General features: G+C 33.8%; 1 protein-coding gene across 1 annotated transcript in view; it reads right to left on the reverse strand.

The window, feature by feature from the left end:
- The window catches only part of LOC127846425 (uncharacterized), a 105258-nt gene extending 90006 nt beyond the window's left edge, over positions 1 to 15252 (reverse strand). Inside the window, exons 1-7 of the mRNA XM_052377650.1 lie at positions 15121 to 15252; positions 4505 to 4733; positions 2532 to 2636; positions 1360 to 1533; positions 1080 to 1202; positions 372 to 794; positions 81 to 213 (exon numbers count right to left, since the gene is read on the reverse strand). Of these exons, the coding sequence (XP_052233610.1) occupies positions 81 to 213; positions 372 to 794; positions 1080 to 1202; positions 1360 to 1533; positions 2532 to 2636; positions 4505 to 4733; positions 15121 to 15171 (1238 nt within the window). The 5' untranslated portion in view covers positions 15172 to 15252. The remainder of the gene's footprint in view (positions 1 to 80; positions 214 to 371; positions 795 to 1079; positions 1203 to 1359; positions 1534 to 2531; positions 2637 to 4504; positions 4734 to 15120) is intronic.
- Positions 15253 to 17496: the final 2244 nt, after the last annotated feature.

A 17496-nucleotide genomic window follows, 5' to 3' on the forward strand; every position in this document is an offset into this window, starting at 1 on the left:
ATACAAAGAGTTTCAGTTGTAGGTTAGATTGTGCATCTTTTAAAATTTCGCTTTATGGGATCACACATTTATTCACTTACGCTTCGCCATTCTGAAGATTGTACTTATGATCAGCGACTGTTATATCTATAAGGTCATGGTTGGTCTGTTTGACGGAGGAGCTACTGGTTGTGTCTGTTAACAACTGGTGCACTGACAGTTCTGAATATGCCCCTGAATCGTAAACATATCAAATATACATGCACAGTGGTCAAACGGAGTATAAAATGAATACTCAGAATACGACGCCGACTATCGCATGAAGTTAATAAACATGTTATTTATAAAGGCATTGATACGAAAACCAAAATGTTATCTTCACTCAGATATACCTGATATCGCTTTTAGTTTTAATTTGACCCTAGTATCGCTGATACCGAAGTTTTCCTCTTTGATAAAAGATGGCCGACTGCTGGCATAGGACGAAATATTGACAGTAAATTCTGAGGTAAATTCTATTTCTATTTTCACTGGTTGAAAGTTTCCGTACATGTCCTGAAGAAAGGGACACGATGTCAATGTTCCTGGACTAAGAGCGCGTTTCTTTTCTCCATTAACTCCCACTGCTACTGTGTTGCATGTCAACAAATCTGGCAACGTTTTGCCGTCGAGTTGACACGATGTTTCCCCTGCATTGACGGCACTAACGTCTTCTACATATCTCTTCGTGAAACCAGGTGCACACACGCAGTTCTCTGCCAATCCACCACCGCAAATACCCGGCCAGCAATAATGGTTGTTCCATGCGCACATTCCTGATAGTTCAATAAACATGATATTTGAAAAAGTTGAAGAATTATATTACCAGCGCGAGCGTCTTTAACTAAATACAAGCTTTCGAGACGTTGACAGTTGATAAGTCAGTTGAAGCAATTTCATTTAATGTCACGATTAAAGAATGAGATAACCGCTCGAATGTTTTATGCAAAACCAGCATTAATGTGTTCCCGTACACTTTTATATTTACGTATATAAAACTTGTTAAAGGATAATTGATTAAATAAAACATGTAATAAGCAACTGTTATTAAAAAGCCATACGTAAGCATTGTGTATCTCCATTTTGCCGTTTGAATATAGCATTGTCCTCATAACATGTATTGCAGTAAACATCGTGTGGGTTGGTACAGCGTCTGTGCAGACATTGTGTTATGCCTGGACATACTGAATTATAAAGAAAGAAAGGCAGGTGTTTGCATAAGTATCTGCAAGAAAAGCAATTAACAATAAAACCAAATGAAGAAAGAATACACTTGTTTCACGCGCACATGTGTTACCAATACTATACGATTAGCCACAATTAAAACATAAACAGACATACAGTAGCAAGCAGATGTTTCTCCGCTCCACTGGCCATTAGATTGACAGGTGAGCGTCATCGGACCGATACTGTACATGCACACAAAGGAGCACGTATAAGTCGCTATGGACCCCTGTAGCGTTGATGCCGCACTAGCTGTTGCGTCCATAAAAACTGGAGGCTGACCACAATTTGCTGAAATGAAGGAAATTAAAAATAATTAAAATTATATTATTTTATTTATATTTTTATTATAGTTAAGTATTATTTTTAGTATTATTAGTATTAGTTGTGGTAGTAGTAGTAGTAGCAGTAGTCGTACTAGGAGAAGGAGTAGTAGTAGTAGTAGAAGTAGTAGTAGAAGTAGTAGTAGTAGTAGTAGTAGTAGAAGTAGTAGTAGTAGTAGTAGTAGTAGTAGTAGTAGTAGTAGTAGTAGTAGTAGTAGTAGTAGTAGTAGTAGTAGTAGTAGTAGTAGTAGTAGTAGAAGTAGTAGTAGTGGTGGTAGTAGTAGTAGCAGTAGTCGTACTAGGAGAAGGAGTAGTAGTAGTAGTAGAAGTAGTAGTAGTAGTAGTAGTAGTAGTAGTAGTAGTAGTAGTAGTAGAAGTAGTAGTAGTAGTAGTAGTAGTAGTAGTAGTAGTAGTAGTAGTAGTAGTAGTAGTAGTAGAAGTAGTAGTAGTAGTAGTAGTAGTAGAAGTAGAAGTAGAAGCAGTAGCAGTAGTTGTAGTAGTTGTAGTAGTTGTAGTAGTTGTAGTAATAGTAGTAGTAGTAGTAGTAGCAGTAGTAGTAGTAGTAGTAGTAGTAGTAGTAGTAGTAGTAGTAGTAGTAATAGTAGAAGGAGTAATAACAGTAGCAGTAAAAGTAGAAGTAGTAGTAGTAGTAGTAGAAGCAGTAGTAGTAGTAGTAGTAATAGTAGTAGTAGTGATGATGATGAAGATGAAGATGAAGATGATGATGATGATGATGATGATGATGATGATGATGATGATGATGATGATGATGATGATGATGATGATGATAATGATGATGATGACGATAACGATTATGATGATGATGATGATGATGATGATGATGATGATGATGATGATGATGATGATGATGATGATGATGATGATGATGATGATGATGATGATGATGATGATGATGATATTGCAAAAGAATATCAATGCGTGAACATGTGTAGAAATACTCTTTACCAGGTGGTGGCGGTGGTGGTGGTGGAGGAGGTGGAGATCTTCTTCTTCCCCACAAAAACCTTTTCTTGCGTTTTGCCAACTTCATGTCAATTGGTTTATCTTCACCTGCAAATCACCCATTTTAATGCGTGAGTAAAAATACATTGTGGCTGATGTCTGCCGTATTATTCTGGCGAGCTTGCGAGTTTGCCGAGCGCCAACACGTAGACAAGTCAGAACGGCAAATATACCCGCCGATACGAAAAACGAGAGCGCCGACGGCGAGAGCCAAGTCTATTAGCAAGATACGGGTAAGTTTCTGCTAAAGTAAATGTTTAAGGAACAGTTGACTGAACGAAAATCTAAAAGTTTATCAAAAACAAAAGTTTTTCTAAAATAAGTATTTATAAATTAAACAAGAAGAGAAATATTGCAAATCATCATATATCAATCGGAAAATTAAAAATATGTATCAAGGAAGCTTGGTATTTTTCGAGCAAATGTTATTTCTGATTTGCTACTCGTTTATTTATCCTCTTGCTTTATTAACGTTATCATTACTATTTACGAGACTGAACGACCTTTTCATTCGGAAGCTCAGGTCAAAGGTATATCTCTGTTTTTCTTGTTTTGTTTGTTACTTTTCATCATACTATTACAATTGCTTAATTTTTCTTGAAGCAGAAAGGAACAATTTACTGTTGTTGCTGTTTTGTTATATTTATCGACTTCGGTACATACGCAAAATATTACATGCACAAGTTCTGAAGTTTTTAATCCTTATTCAAATAATTTCAAATAATATGCAACAGTATTTGCAGATCAATATAAAGTACTGTTATGTAACCCCTTATCTTGCCGCCAAAAATCGCAAGGTAAATGTTTGCCGTCACAAAGGTTAACGATTTTACAGCCCTAAAAAACTCGACAGTCTTCTGCAAGAAACAAGACAACTATGTATCAGTTAAAAGTATTTAAAGTAACATACCCCATTAATAAATACATAAAAAAAAATGTTATCTCAATATCAAATACGACGAGATTCAATCTGTTAAAAACACATAACTGAGTATGCACAAAGCTAACAAAAAATGTTAGGATCATATTTATTGGAATGACGGCATATATGAAACAAGTTGTGAAGCTACGATTATTTAATCAAAATCTCGTTTCCATCCACATTTTTAAGGGAATTGTTAACAGATTGTCGCATTTTTTTCAAATGTCACTCGATAGGATTGCTTACAAATCTCTAATGTGTAAATAAAATTAATTAATTTATATAGAAAGAAAAAAAGTTGAATAAAAAAACTGACGACGCCTGAATTCGAACCCGTGTATTCGTAAGCGGATGCGTTACACCTGCGCCACGCAATCTTTCATGCACTGCAGCTGAACATAAAACGTTTTGTAAACGTTATAAAGCTTTTACCAATTACATAATTGTTTTATTTTATAAGAAAAATTTACACTAAAAATGGTGTTAGACAAATTGGTCTTAGAAAAATGCTTAGAAAATAATCTTCGAAAAAAAGTTTCTAAGGAAATAATGTAAGAATAAGAAATTTCTGTATTAAATATCTTATCTATTTCTTCTAGCAACATCACATAACCGGGCATTTTTTTCCCTTAGGAAAAACACACCTGACTGCGAGACGTTTTTTCTTTTGATATTCGGTTTACAAAAGTATATTGTTTAACGCCTAAAGCCTAATAAGGTCGGCCTGTTAGCATACCTCAAACGCTTCAACGCATCAGAACAAAGAGAGCACTCATGTTAAATAAATCAGCCAATATTTGACGGGTCCGAACATTATACATCCTCAAGCGCGGAAAGGACATCATAAACTTCGAAATAAACACACTCAAATAAATGACGTTTAACACGACATTTAAACCGTTTATACTTTATTAAATACATATAAGACGATGCGGCTAAACAATACAATTGCAAATACGTGTTTATGGCGAAATAAACAACAACATTTACTCACAATTTTCATCAAGTTTTGTTTCTTCCGTAGTTCCATCTAAATCAACCCAGTTCCCATTCTTGCACTCAATGTGGCAGAGTATCTCACATCGTCGGTATGTACAGATAGTACTGTGCCTGGCCTGTCGGACAGACAACTCCAGCAGAGTATGTCCATTTTCGTCAGAGCACGTGTCTAACCTGGATAAATCGAGCAGGTCAAAAAAGCAGCCCCTTTCACAGTTTGATACCTGCAAATAAAATGTTCAGCGGATCTATATAAATGCAGCGTTTGTGTTGTATGTTGTCATTTTTGTAAAATGCTTCTGTTGATCTAGAACATCTTTTTAGAAATATATTTTCTACGATATTATTTTTTATTAACGTGCGTATATGTGTATTTATAACTATATTAATATATAGTCATACCACCGCATTGATATCTGCCTGATAAAACGTTGCCTGATATATTTTTTTATATCATGGTGAACAGGAAGTGTTTGGAGTTACGTGGGATTTGCAATGAAGTCAACAATGTCTATCAACATGATTCAACAAAACAAACATTTTGATACCAAGAACGTACAGATTTTTAATCTAGTTTAAAGTCATAAATCACAAAAAAGTTTATTTTTAAAAATAACCACAGCCCGCACTACATAAGTTAAATGACGTCATCAGTGGGACAATACATCTTAAATATCGATATAGACATTGTACTCGCAAGTGTTGCACAGAAAATCGAAAATAATAATAATTGTATGCTTATCCTCAACAATTTAAACAAACGATTTTACACGCTTATGTCAATATTGACACCACAATCAAAATGTCATCTTCAATAAACATCTCCAAAATGGCGTCTCCAAACTATTCTGTGAAGTGTGTTCTTCGATTAAATTTGTCGCTGCAGTCCATTTATGATCTCCAATTCAAGACGTTTATAATTAAAGCGGATGTACTCTTCCCATTCGTAGTGCAAACAACTTTTTTTCTCTATGCTATGTTTAAAATAAGCGATTATTCGTGTCGTCTTTTCGAACGCCGTGGCTACATGTATGTCAACGTGTAAAAGCCGGATCAGCAAAATCAGCGTACATTTTAAATGTGAAAAATGGATTGTTTTGCAGATTTTTAGGAAAATTTGGTTTGATAAACAGAAAAACAGGTTACTGTCCCATCGTTTTGTAATATATCAGGCTCGGCACGAATAAAATAACGGCTCGGCAAGCCTCGCCGTTATGTTATTCTAAGCCTCGCCTGATATATTACAAAACGATGGGCCAGTAACCAGTTATTCTCTATATATAATATTATTAAAGAACGCTGTGTTATATTTCCTATTTCGATTGACGATTATCAAAACACGAACATTTCAAATATTGTTCATAGTCAGTAGTGTCATTTTGCTTTCTTGAATATAAAGTTTACATTCTGTTTTGAATCTATGACAATTTTGTTTGCCAATTCATCAAACTGTAACCACGTCGCATGACCGGCAGGCAGACGGACAGAATGTCTTATTGACATTAACTTTACAGTTTTTTTTGTAATTTACAAATTGTTATACATATCATTATGGCAACGTGAGTAAACATACGTATTGCAAAGTATCAGATTTGTAACGTAAAAATTATCATACATAAATAAGCGAATTTAATCATTACAATGTTAAAACAAGATAAGTATTGATGCAAATCATCAAAGGGCGTCGGGAATTTCAGTGTAAAAGGCACTCAAAGAAGTTACATGGAACGATTTTTTTTCTACTGTAAATATTAATATATTGGCCGATTATTTTAAACAAAATAGAAAAGGATACTGGTATAACCATTATCTATGATTTTGTGTTATTACTCCCAAATAGCCGTTATCTATGATGTTGTGTAATAACCCCCAAATAACCATTATCTATGATTTTGTGTTGTAACCCCCAAATATTTCATAGTTCATTTTATTTACATTGGTTTCCTTTTTTTACTGGCATCCGTGTGCAGTTTTCATTAATGGAACAGAACTGTGTAGGTTTTAAAAAATCTGCTTCATCTTGTAAGCGTAATTTCATATTTTTCTCAACTTCAAGGGGAGATGATTCTGAACTTATTCTTACGTTGCTCATTTAAAATAGGGGTTGAGTACTCATTGATATGAAAACACTGTAAAAGTTTTAATGTGTTTTCGACCCCACCCCCCTCTCACACATATATTTCATGGGCATAATAAAAACAAAAAATGGTTACAATAAAACAGCATATTTATTTAAACTAAAATGTCTACATCAAAACAAAAAGTTAACATATAACACAAATAAAATAATTTGATTCTCCTGGGGCTCAAACCTTGGGCCTCTCACATGTGAAGCGAGCATGTAACCACTACACTACGGAACCGCTTGAAAAATCACCTTCTAACTAAGATATTAGTATAAGCTATTAATAGTCGGTTTAAATGTAAACCCGGAAGTTAAAACGCTGGATAGTGAGCGGGGTTAAAGGTCCATACCAAAGGGTCCATACCACTGGCAAGATACAGGTCAGGCCTGCGGCCTTCTATATGTGGTTCTTAAAAAAACCTGTAGGAGGACTTGATAGTAATGAGACTGGGGTGCTGTGTCTTTATCAAGACTCATTATTACAATAAATAATACGTGTCGCGCTTCGCGCTCTATAGCGCCTTTAGGCCACAACATATTGATGAAGTGTTCTACGGATATTAGCCAACCAGAAATTGAGCGAGCGAGCGAAATAAAAATAAACTTATTTTTATTCCATTTTTTTTAATCGCTGGCGAGCGAAAAGCGAAAAATAAAAAACACGAATATTGTTTATATAATTTGATTCTATGTTTTATCATAGCACATATATTGATCTAACTTGAGTGCAAGAAAGACTAGTATACATTCTAGTATAATGACTAGTACTATTATATATATTAATAACAATAGTAGTACAACAATAAGAGGGAACAATTTTTTAATCAACAAATCAATTTAAACAAGCAAATTTGTTGAATTGATAACCCCCGCAAATATACTTATGGACACAAAAGTATTCTAGACGGATGGACAACGCTATGTGCATCATCCTCTTATATATATATACTCATACCAAGTTTCAATGAAATCCGTCAAAGCACTTCCAAGATATGGCTCTGGACACAAAAGTGCCGGACGGAAGGACGGAAAGACGGACAACGCCAAAACAATATCCCTCCGCCTATGGCCGGGAATAAAAAAACAACATACTGTTTCAAGAAAAATGCAATCACCAATGACTAGAATCGGCATAAATCTTGAGGCAAAACAAATAAAATCTGTAGAAATAGAAGTAAAACTGGTAAAGACTAAACACTTATATTTTTAAAGTTAAAGCATTTGCTGTTTAATCCAATCCATGATTTTTCATTTTCACTCACAACATGTCAACATAAATACATCATATGAACATAATTTTGCTTTTGGTGTCATTTTCAAACCAAAAAAAAGTAGGAATGGTTGACGGACAGAATGAGTTCACTTGACTTTTTGCTTTTTAACAAACTTCTTGGCGCCCCAAGTTTTTGCCTCTTTTCCAGAATGTCGACAAGAAACACAAATTGGTTTGACTATGGAATATTTTGAAAACAAATTTGCAACATAGGCATCGTTGTCATCTAACAAACTGTCAGTAGTTCCACAGTGGATGCACACTGGCGGTAGGTAATGCCAACACTTGGCTGAGTAATAAGCTGTTTCCACCTCAGAGTTGCAGGTCCGAACATACAGGCCAGGTGCATCTTCTAACTGATCAACACGGATATACGACTGGCATGTCTTGATGTTCTTAAAAAATTCCTCCTGCAAGAAAGTGAAATGTTATGGACCTTTTTCACAAAATTGACAGTCATCATAATTCTCACTATTTCAACAGCAAAAATCTAGTGTCTTTTATAAAGCTTACAAAAATTCCCTTTTTACCGACATGATGTTCGTGTAAAATTCATTAAACATAAAACTTGTTCTACTTTTATTTCCACTATTTTTTCAAAAAAAACTTTGAGAAGCTTCAATCAAGTGCCATTAGAAACTTACTTTCAGGAAGATGAAAGTACAAAGAGAAATGCCATGCCATGTATTACCGCATTGACGCATTCTGGTGATATTTCGCATCCCGATGCTGCTGCGAGGAACAAAGCACGGAAATCATCAGTAATGCGATGATTGATTGCAGCTGGCGCAAAAAAAAAATACGTTTCCATTAACATCTTTCGCCGACCCAGACGGATCGCCGACCCAGACGGACGCCGCCATTCTTTTGGTCATAATACACTTAATAGTTTCCCTATATAATTCAATGTAAAAGCGACAACTTTGAGCGAAAATAAATGCAACATTTTGCACATAGAGACCCCCATAACCATACCTTTTCTTAAAGACCATTCTAAGCGGAATCGATTTATGCAATAAAAAAGATATGTCATGTACAATGCAAGAAAGAACTTGACACAAATCATAATCGACTGTTTTTGCAACTTTTTTTTCGGCCGTTTCTTAGTGGAATGTAACCTTTTCTAGTGCAATGGTTTACTATAGTCTTCACGTGTATCATATTTTAGGGATTCAGTAGTGAACACCTATTCATGCCCTACCATTATCTCCGCAAGATAACACCCGAATAATGGTAAAAAGTGTAAAACATGCCTTCCTGTCAACTATGATATTTTTTAGAGAGTACAGCCCCTACATGAAGCGATCATTTAGTGTATTGTAACCTATAAGACAACGTTTACGGTTAACATCGCGAAAAATAAGCACTTCTCGATACTTATAAACCTATTTTCGATGTGCATGCAACTTTTCAGACCGATCTTTCACGTAGAAATGCTTGAAATGCAGTTTATTATAACGCCTGATAAGCCATGTGGCTTTCGCGTTCGGAGCTTTGATTTATAACGGGCGTTCAGGCGTAAAACGATTACCCTAAATAATTACAATCGGTCAAAATACTAGTATATTGTTACAAGCTATGTAGAAAAAGAAGTAAACAACTATTAAAACGTGTTCATGAGCTCTTTCAGCACAAATTGTTGCGATTTGAGATGCTCAAGACGAGTTTTTGTACGTTTTTTTTCTTATTTTCCTCTGAAAACGTACTTTCTTCTTAAAAACTCACGATGCTCCTTAAATTCGTGAAACAAACGCATTTATTCCGTGAAATTTTCCAAAACGCGTCATATCCCACTAAAAAAATGATGATTTTCTGTAAATACAGCTCCTTTGTGACTAGGCCTGGTTTTGCGTTTAGGTCATAATACACTAAATAGTTTCCCTATATAATTCAATGTAAAAGCGACAACTTTGAGCGAAAATAAATGCAACATTTTGCACATAGAGACCCCCATAACCATACCTTTTCTTAAAGGCCATTCTAAGCGGAATCGATTTATGCAATAAAAAAGATATGTCATGTACAATGCAAGAAAGAACTTGACACATATCAAAATCGACTGTTTTTGCAACTTTTTTTTCGGCCGTTTCTTAGTGGAATGTAACCTTTGCTAGTGCAATGGTTTACTATAGTCTTCACGTGTATCATATTTCAGGGATTCAGTAGTGAACACCTATTCATGTCCTACCATTATCTCCGCAAGATAACACCCGAATAATGGTAAAAAGTGTAAAACATGCCTTCTTGTCAACTATGATATTTTTTTAGAGAGTACAGCCCTACATGAAGCGATCATTTAGTGTATTGTAACCTCTTACCATAAACCAATCGATATCGAAAAGCGTTATAACAGTCTATATCGTAAAATACGTAGGCTAAATTTAACTAAATTATTGAACGAATATGTGCGGAGCACAAATTGTTGCTGAGGGCGCAAAATAAAAATAAAAATATTTTTATTTCGTTTAAAGATTTTTTGGTGCGGGAAATCCATCGAACATTTAATCAATTTGTTGTGGCCTTATTAGTAACTAGGTGGTTGCTATGATAGTGGAACAAAGAAGTTTTGTTTCTATACAAAACCGGAAAGTTTCACCGGTTCGCGTATTTGCCCAGTCCCTGTGATCTTTTATTATTACCCAGTCCCTGTGATCAGTTATTAATTAAAACAATTAGCTTTGCATTATTGGCAATACATGTTGTAGTAAATGTAATAGGCACAAATGCAGTACTTATTTACACTAATTTACACACAAAATCACCACTATGCAAGATATTCTGACAACAAAAATATATACATTGATCCGTAAAATAACTTCTCCTCCCATAACCGAAAAAAAACGTATTACATACTGGTCGCCGCACTTCAGTGCGACGCCAATGATAAAAAAAATTTTTAAAATAATCAATTATAATATAAGTGTTTTCATAGACAAACGCATGCCGATGATGAATACAAATGAACATAATTATTAACTTGCATTATATATACTATATATAAACTGTATGAATACAACCATTAACATAGTATAGTTATTAAAACGTTATAAAAGATGAATTAATGTAAAAAAAATACATTATCCGATGAAGAAAGGTTAAACAGTTAATATTTGAACAACATTATCCAGAATTAGTTAAATTGGAACATGCGCTAAGGCTCTACATGAGTTATTATAATATAAAACTGTACATGTGAAAGTTAAATCTGTAATTGTACGAAAAAAATGTGTTTACAAATTACAAAATAAATAACTTCAATATTGTATTAGCATAGCCAGATGCTGAATAACATTTATTTAACAAGATTGTAAACAGACCAAAATGAAGCATGAATACTATAGTTATAGTACAGTTATTAAAACGTTATACAAGACGAGTTGATAATCAAAAAACTATTAGATGAAGAGACATTAATAGTTAATATTTGAACAACTATATCCAGGATTAGTTAGATGAAGGCTGCATTAAGGCTCCACATATTGACTTTCTCGGGTTTTTACTTGTTCTATGTTTAAAGTACCGATTAATTAAACAAATTTAAACAAACTTGGTCTTTTATAATAGTTCGCTTCGATAAATTATGTTCGCAGTGAAGTGGCATGTCATGATAAAATGTCATTCGTCTTCAATATCTCTTACATAACATTTTGTGCATAAGCGCTGAGATTTTTCTATATTATTATGTCTGCCTGTTTTAATGGCTAATTTGAGAGACGATAATCGTAATTTTCAAAGACAAATTTGCATTTTATCTGGAAAATAATAAAGATAAGTTTCATATTCAAAGGTGCATTTAAATATTGTGTATGTTATAAATGAGTTGCTATTATTCATTGAATTGTACCAAGATTGCGAAAAAATATATATTACAGCTGAATTAAAAACACAACGGAATGTATAGAGATTGACAGAAAAGGGTTTGTACCATACGTATGAAAATCAGTAGGCTTCTTTAAGTGCAAATACATAAGTGTGAAACTAACCAAACAATGACTCTTACCCAAACAAAAGTCAATACATTCTGGTATATCCATTACCCGTTCGGGTATTAACCGTAACGTAACGCACTTTGTTCATAGTATTATTCGTTTCGGTTAAGCTCCGAGCCATTTCATATCGTCCGATATTTTAATGAACTCTTCCAGGAAATTCTAATTAAGCTTGTAACTGATTCGCTTTTTTGATTGACTTATTTCGTTTATTTATACATGGTAATAAATGTCGACTTCTGTCACACCATTGGTATCTCCGCTACTGCCATAGGTATCTCGATACTATATTCATATCATTGATGTTGTTTTCTTCGTTAAGAACAGCGATGCAAATATTTAAAAAATACAGACGACATAATAACTGTAAACAATGTCCATACAACTTGCATACATCAGCCCAAATATAGAGCCATTTTAGAGAGTCTTTCTTGGTATGTCAATTTCGTTTTCAATTCATCAAAACAGCCCAAAACCATCCCTTGTGCCAGCCTTAGTTGGTCGGTAATACCTAAAGCGGTTACCGGAAAACTTGAAAAAAGAACAATAAGGTACTACATAAGATATTTTAACAAGCGTCATGTTTAAAACTAAAACAAATTTGAACCAGTTGCCCAGTTCCCGACCTTTGTTTAAAAGTATTTCTATATTTTACAAAGTTATGTGTTGATTTTGATATCTAATGGTATTCTAGAATATTTTAATGAAACATCCAAATTGTTATGATTTGTAAAGCACATTTAATGTTTTTCTTGTAGAATAAACGAAGATTTCGATAAAATAAGATTAATCAAGCTAACTATGTCAGTTTTATGTATCAATTAATTATAACATATTTATTCTTTATCTGCGATTATCTCTGAGTGGAAGTATGAATAAATATTCTAACCCGGACAAAAATATGGTTAAGTTAAAAGTAAGTGAAGATAAGGTAAAGCTTTCGTGTTTTGAGTACATTTGACATTGTTTTATCGTTTTAGTTATGGAAACAATGAAAGCATTTTGAAGTAACACTGATCAAAGTTAACACTTTGAATACTTGAAGAAGTATTTGGTAATTCTTAGCGTTATTTTTGTGAAGTTTATCATACCCAACTTTCAGTAATTTATAATGCTACTTTCACTATCGATTAAAAAGCCATAAGACTTTTAATTAAATATAAAAATACTGTAGGCGTGAAACAGGATACTCAACAAATGGCCGATGAACATTCAACGTACATTAAATCTCTTTAAAAAAAGTAATTTATGATCTCGGTTACATAAGTGGACAAAGCATATTCGTGTTTTATTACTAACACATTTACTTGTATCGATGTGCGAAGGTATATTAGACTTTTTGTATGTAATTATCTTATGTGATATCATATGGGTGAGAAAACTACAAATTGATATTCTAATTTTTTTCTGGGACCACTTATGTTCGCGTCATGTTGCTAACAGCAATATTTGTAATTATTGTGTTTGTGTGTGTGTGTTTTTCCGTTTAAATTGTCTATTACAGGTCGACGTAAGGTGTTGTTTTGAAATGAAAATAGTTTCAATATTTGCCTTGTTAATTAAAACTTGTGCCAGACCGTGTTGGTGGCATCGTTCATGTCGAACATTACCAAAAACCTTTTAAATTCTTATATGGTGAATTCGCCGCCGCACACTAGATAAGATTTAAACAAATTAATCTTATCTCAATGCAATTGATATTTCGAAACATTTAATTTTGGCGGGCTATAAGTCTACAAGACAAGTAAATAAAATATCGAATAAGCAATATAGCTTTGTTTAATGCATACTTTTCAACAAGTATGTTTCAGTTCTTTTCTGATCTTTATCGCGAGTTAAGTATCCTTTTCAATTGCCATTAATGGCCCCGATTCCCCATTGAGCACAAATAAAAAAATAGTATTGCAATTATGAAATTGCACATTATTGACTGGCATGTTGTTTGAAGTAGACAATATCGAAAAATGAAATTTGTATAATTTATTCCATAAAAAAAATTGCTTTGATTTTATTTTAACAAAGTTTCATGTTAATCTGTATAAGCCAGTTTAAACTGGTATACCGATTGTTAAGTAAATTTTTCGGTTTAAACGGTTGCATCGCTACCAAATTATCAATCGGCTTCATTTTTCATGAAACCTAAATTGATAAATGCAGTATACAAATTAAAGACGTTGATTATTTTAACATTGTCTCGTCCTTCATTCTGATACAACTTTCGATTCGACAAGTTTACGTTTTAATGGGCTGTAATTTTCTGTCTTGATTCTTTTTGCAGGCTTTAAAGATTAAAATATCTGCAAGTAAGTTGGTAAAACATATACGAATAATCTTTTTTTTTGTCTTATCATTTGCAAAGTGCATTGAAATATTTGTAGAATTTATACACCAAGCAAGTTTTATTACATGTCCCGAGGTAGATTCTGGAGACAGGCAGCATCATGCGGACAAATTATGTTATATTTGTATCGCACCTTATGAGATATACCCGGTTGTTGAGGGACACGAATACAATTCTCAGATGAAAGCGTTGTTTTTTCCGATAAAAGTGTAAGGTTTCAAAAAAAGTATAATAAAATTAATTATTACACATGTCATTATTTGCTAATGATTCATGGATTCGCTTCATTTAAACATGTGGCGAACTTAAAATTTTTTAACTGCATTGTTTCTATTTAGCGTTTTCATAAAAGCCTTCGTGTATACCAAATTCCTCAGACATTTTCTTTTTTTTCTTATCCAAACCCTTTAAATATCGCAAATTATGAGTCAATTCGTCTTTATATGTTCAACAAAAAATTGGGTTTGGTAGCTTATTGATAAATTCGTATTATCATCTTCTCTTTTCCCAATGAAAAGACTAGACATGCTCTAACGCCATAACAAATAAGGCCGGTTGATGAATATTTTCTTGAAAAGTGTAAGCAAATTTCCATCCAGCTCCTTTCGGTCCACTGTACAAATATTTCTTCCCAAACAACACATCAAGGTGAATTCACACATCATAATTAAGTAATTATTCAAACGTTGATGTCCTTGCCACTGTTCTTGTGTTAAAATATCTTTTATGTTACCTTGCTTTCGGTTCTTCAAATTATCCAGTTACCGCTGTCGGCCTTACCGCGAAGCTGTGACTTTACCCGAGCACAGCGGATGAAAATCACCTATTTAATTTTTCAAGTGCAAATACACGCTACTTTCTACCATGTTATAAATGAACCAACCTTGAAAACAATGACAAAACTCAAACAACAGAAAATCGTCAACCGCTTCATGTCTTTTATCTGTTGAAAATACAACAGTGGTACATATCACTCGATAGAACAACCAGGAAGAGAAAAACACTTTGGCGATATGACGTATATTTATGAAACACCAATCAAATAACACTTTTACTAACATAAAGCCAGAGACGTAGATAACAGAGATAAGCAGCTCGCCAAATATCGGCAAATTCTCGCACGTCGCGGGTTTCGGCAAGATAAGCGCTCAACGGTTTGTCGGTTGCCACGGTAGTTAACACGCTTATCAACATTTCTTAAACACGCTTTCGCGTTTCAGTCTGTGCGATTTGAAACTGTTATGTATTATTAAAATAAGAATGTATGCGGTATTATCACAGAATTGTAATGTGTCAATTAAAATAAATCACAAGCTGCATTGTTGTATTTAGCGATTTAATTCGCCTCCAGTTTGAAAAAACCCTGATTACCGGTATTTAAAAATGGCCTTTGAAATACGATAAATTCAAATAAAGAAGCGATCAGAATCTTACGACACACAATAATAATTGGTTGTTTTAATTAGATTTTTGTTTTTTTTTATTTAAATTGCAGTGTTTAAATTTGATAAATCCGAATGCCATTTACCTGTAGTAAAATTTTAATTAAGCTCTGAACAAATTTGTCTTCTTATTGAGAGCATCTATTCTTGGTCTGCTCTAATCGACTGTTTGTGTTCATTGTTCTCTTTAATTACCGCTTAATTCAATGCACTATTTTACCAATTATAACATTACCACATTGAGTATATGTATAGAAATCTTCAGACCCGTATACTCTGCCATTCTCCGATGTTATCTACGTCTCTGATAAAGCCTTTAATCAGTTAGACCGGTAGTTAAACCGTATTGATCCGGTGTTATCGAGTGGCCTTTCATGGTATCGACCGGCTTATCGTATGTGTTGTAACCGTTTTTTCTTGTCGTTAGTTTTTGTGGGCTCATTATTTCGATCGAAAGTTTACGTACTCGAAGCGGAGTCTTTTCCCGCATTTACAAAAAAAATAAAGTCTTTACCCTTTTCCCCCTCACGGTGTAAGTAAATTAACTTCTGTTTTGTTGAAATACGATCTCGTTATGATTTGTTAGTATAGCAATGTCTTAAGTAATCCGTATAAGTAAATGTTTTAGCCAATAATGTTTCGTACCCTGATTTCGTACCCATCGTTCCGCTCCTTTATTTTTAATAATGTGATGCATTACTTGACTATCATTGTATCGTTCAGAATTTAATAATAAGGTTTTAATGTATTTCTTTCCTCTTTGTATATTTTCAGCTTTTTACCATACAAACAACATTCAATATACAGTTGAATAAAGGGTTAATTGAACTGCACTCGTTTTTCGTCTTGGCAGTGACAGTAAAAAGACCATGGGACGCTACAAGGACGCATTAACAGAAAACGGCGGCGAAGATGTTTTGTTGAAAATAAAATAAAAAATATTTGACTTACAGTTACTCATACTGAAATAAAATAGCGCATTATTGTTTGTGTATACATTGGTATATTACGACCCCTATTTAATGGATGGCAAGCGTGTTCGAACATTAACTCAAAAAGGAATGGATCTGTTTGAACAAGAATCAATTAAACATTATCAAACGTTGACTGTTTTGTGGAATGATGTTGAAACAATCATTAACAGTGATTTTTCGAATAAAGATGTGGTAGCTTTGCAACAGATAGAAACTGACCACAACTCAAAATTGCAAGCATATGACATATAAAATATAAAGAGTTTCACGAATTTCTCTCTGCTAAAAGAACTTCAGAATCACCAGAGAGATTAAATGAACTATCGGAGTTGAATTATACAAGACTTGCAAGTATTCAGCCTTTTAAAGATCAATTGATTAACAAAATGATGGCAAACTTTTCGTTGTTCTCTCCATTGCGTTCCAACTGTCCTTCAAATGCATCACATTCAAGCAGTGTAAAAGCAAAGGCAGCTGCGGCTCAGGCGACACTTCTTTTTACCCAAAAAGAGGTAGAGTTAAGAAAGAAGCAAGCATCATTAGAAGAAAAACAGATGATCGCCGAAGCAGTGGCTCTTAAAGAAAAGAAAGAAATAGAAATTGCATTAATTCTTCTGAAAGCCCAACAAGCCGCGGCAGAAACAAAAGCTGAAGTAGAGACGATGTCAGTGATATATGTAAAGAATCAATGGTGTCCCTTGTTAATGCAATCAATCCAGTTAATGTGAGCAAGCAGGAAGTAACTACATGTACTATGAATGAAAGTATCACTAAGTTTATGTTGAGAAAAGACCTAGCATTATCAAGACTTACAAAATTTACGGACAAACCGCAGGAATACCA

The sequence above is a fragment of the Dreissena polymorpha genome, chromosome 9 (genome assembly GCF_020536995.1).
Source record: "Dreissena polymorpha isolate Duluth1 chromosome 9, UMN_Dpol_1.0, whole genome shotgun sequence".
Classification (NCBI taxonomy): domain Eukaryota; kingdom Metazoa; phylum Mollusca; class Bivalvia; order Myida; family Dreissenidae; genus Dreissena; species Dreissena polymorpha.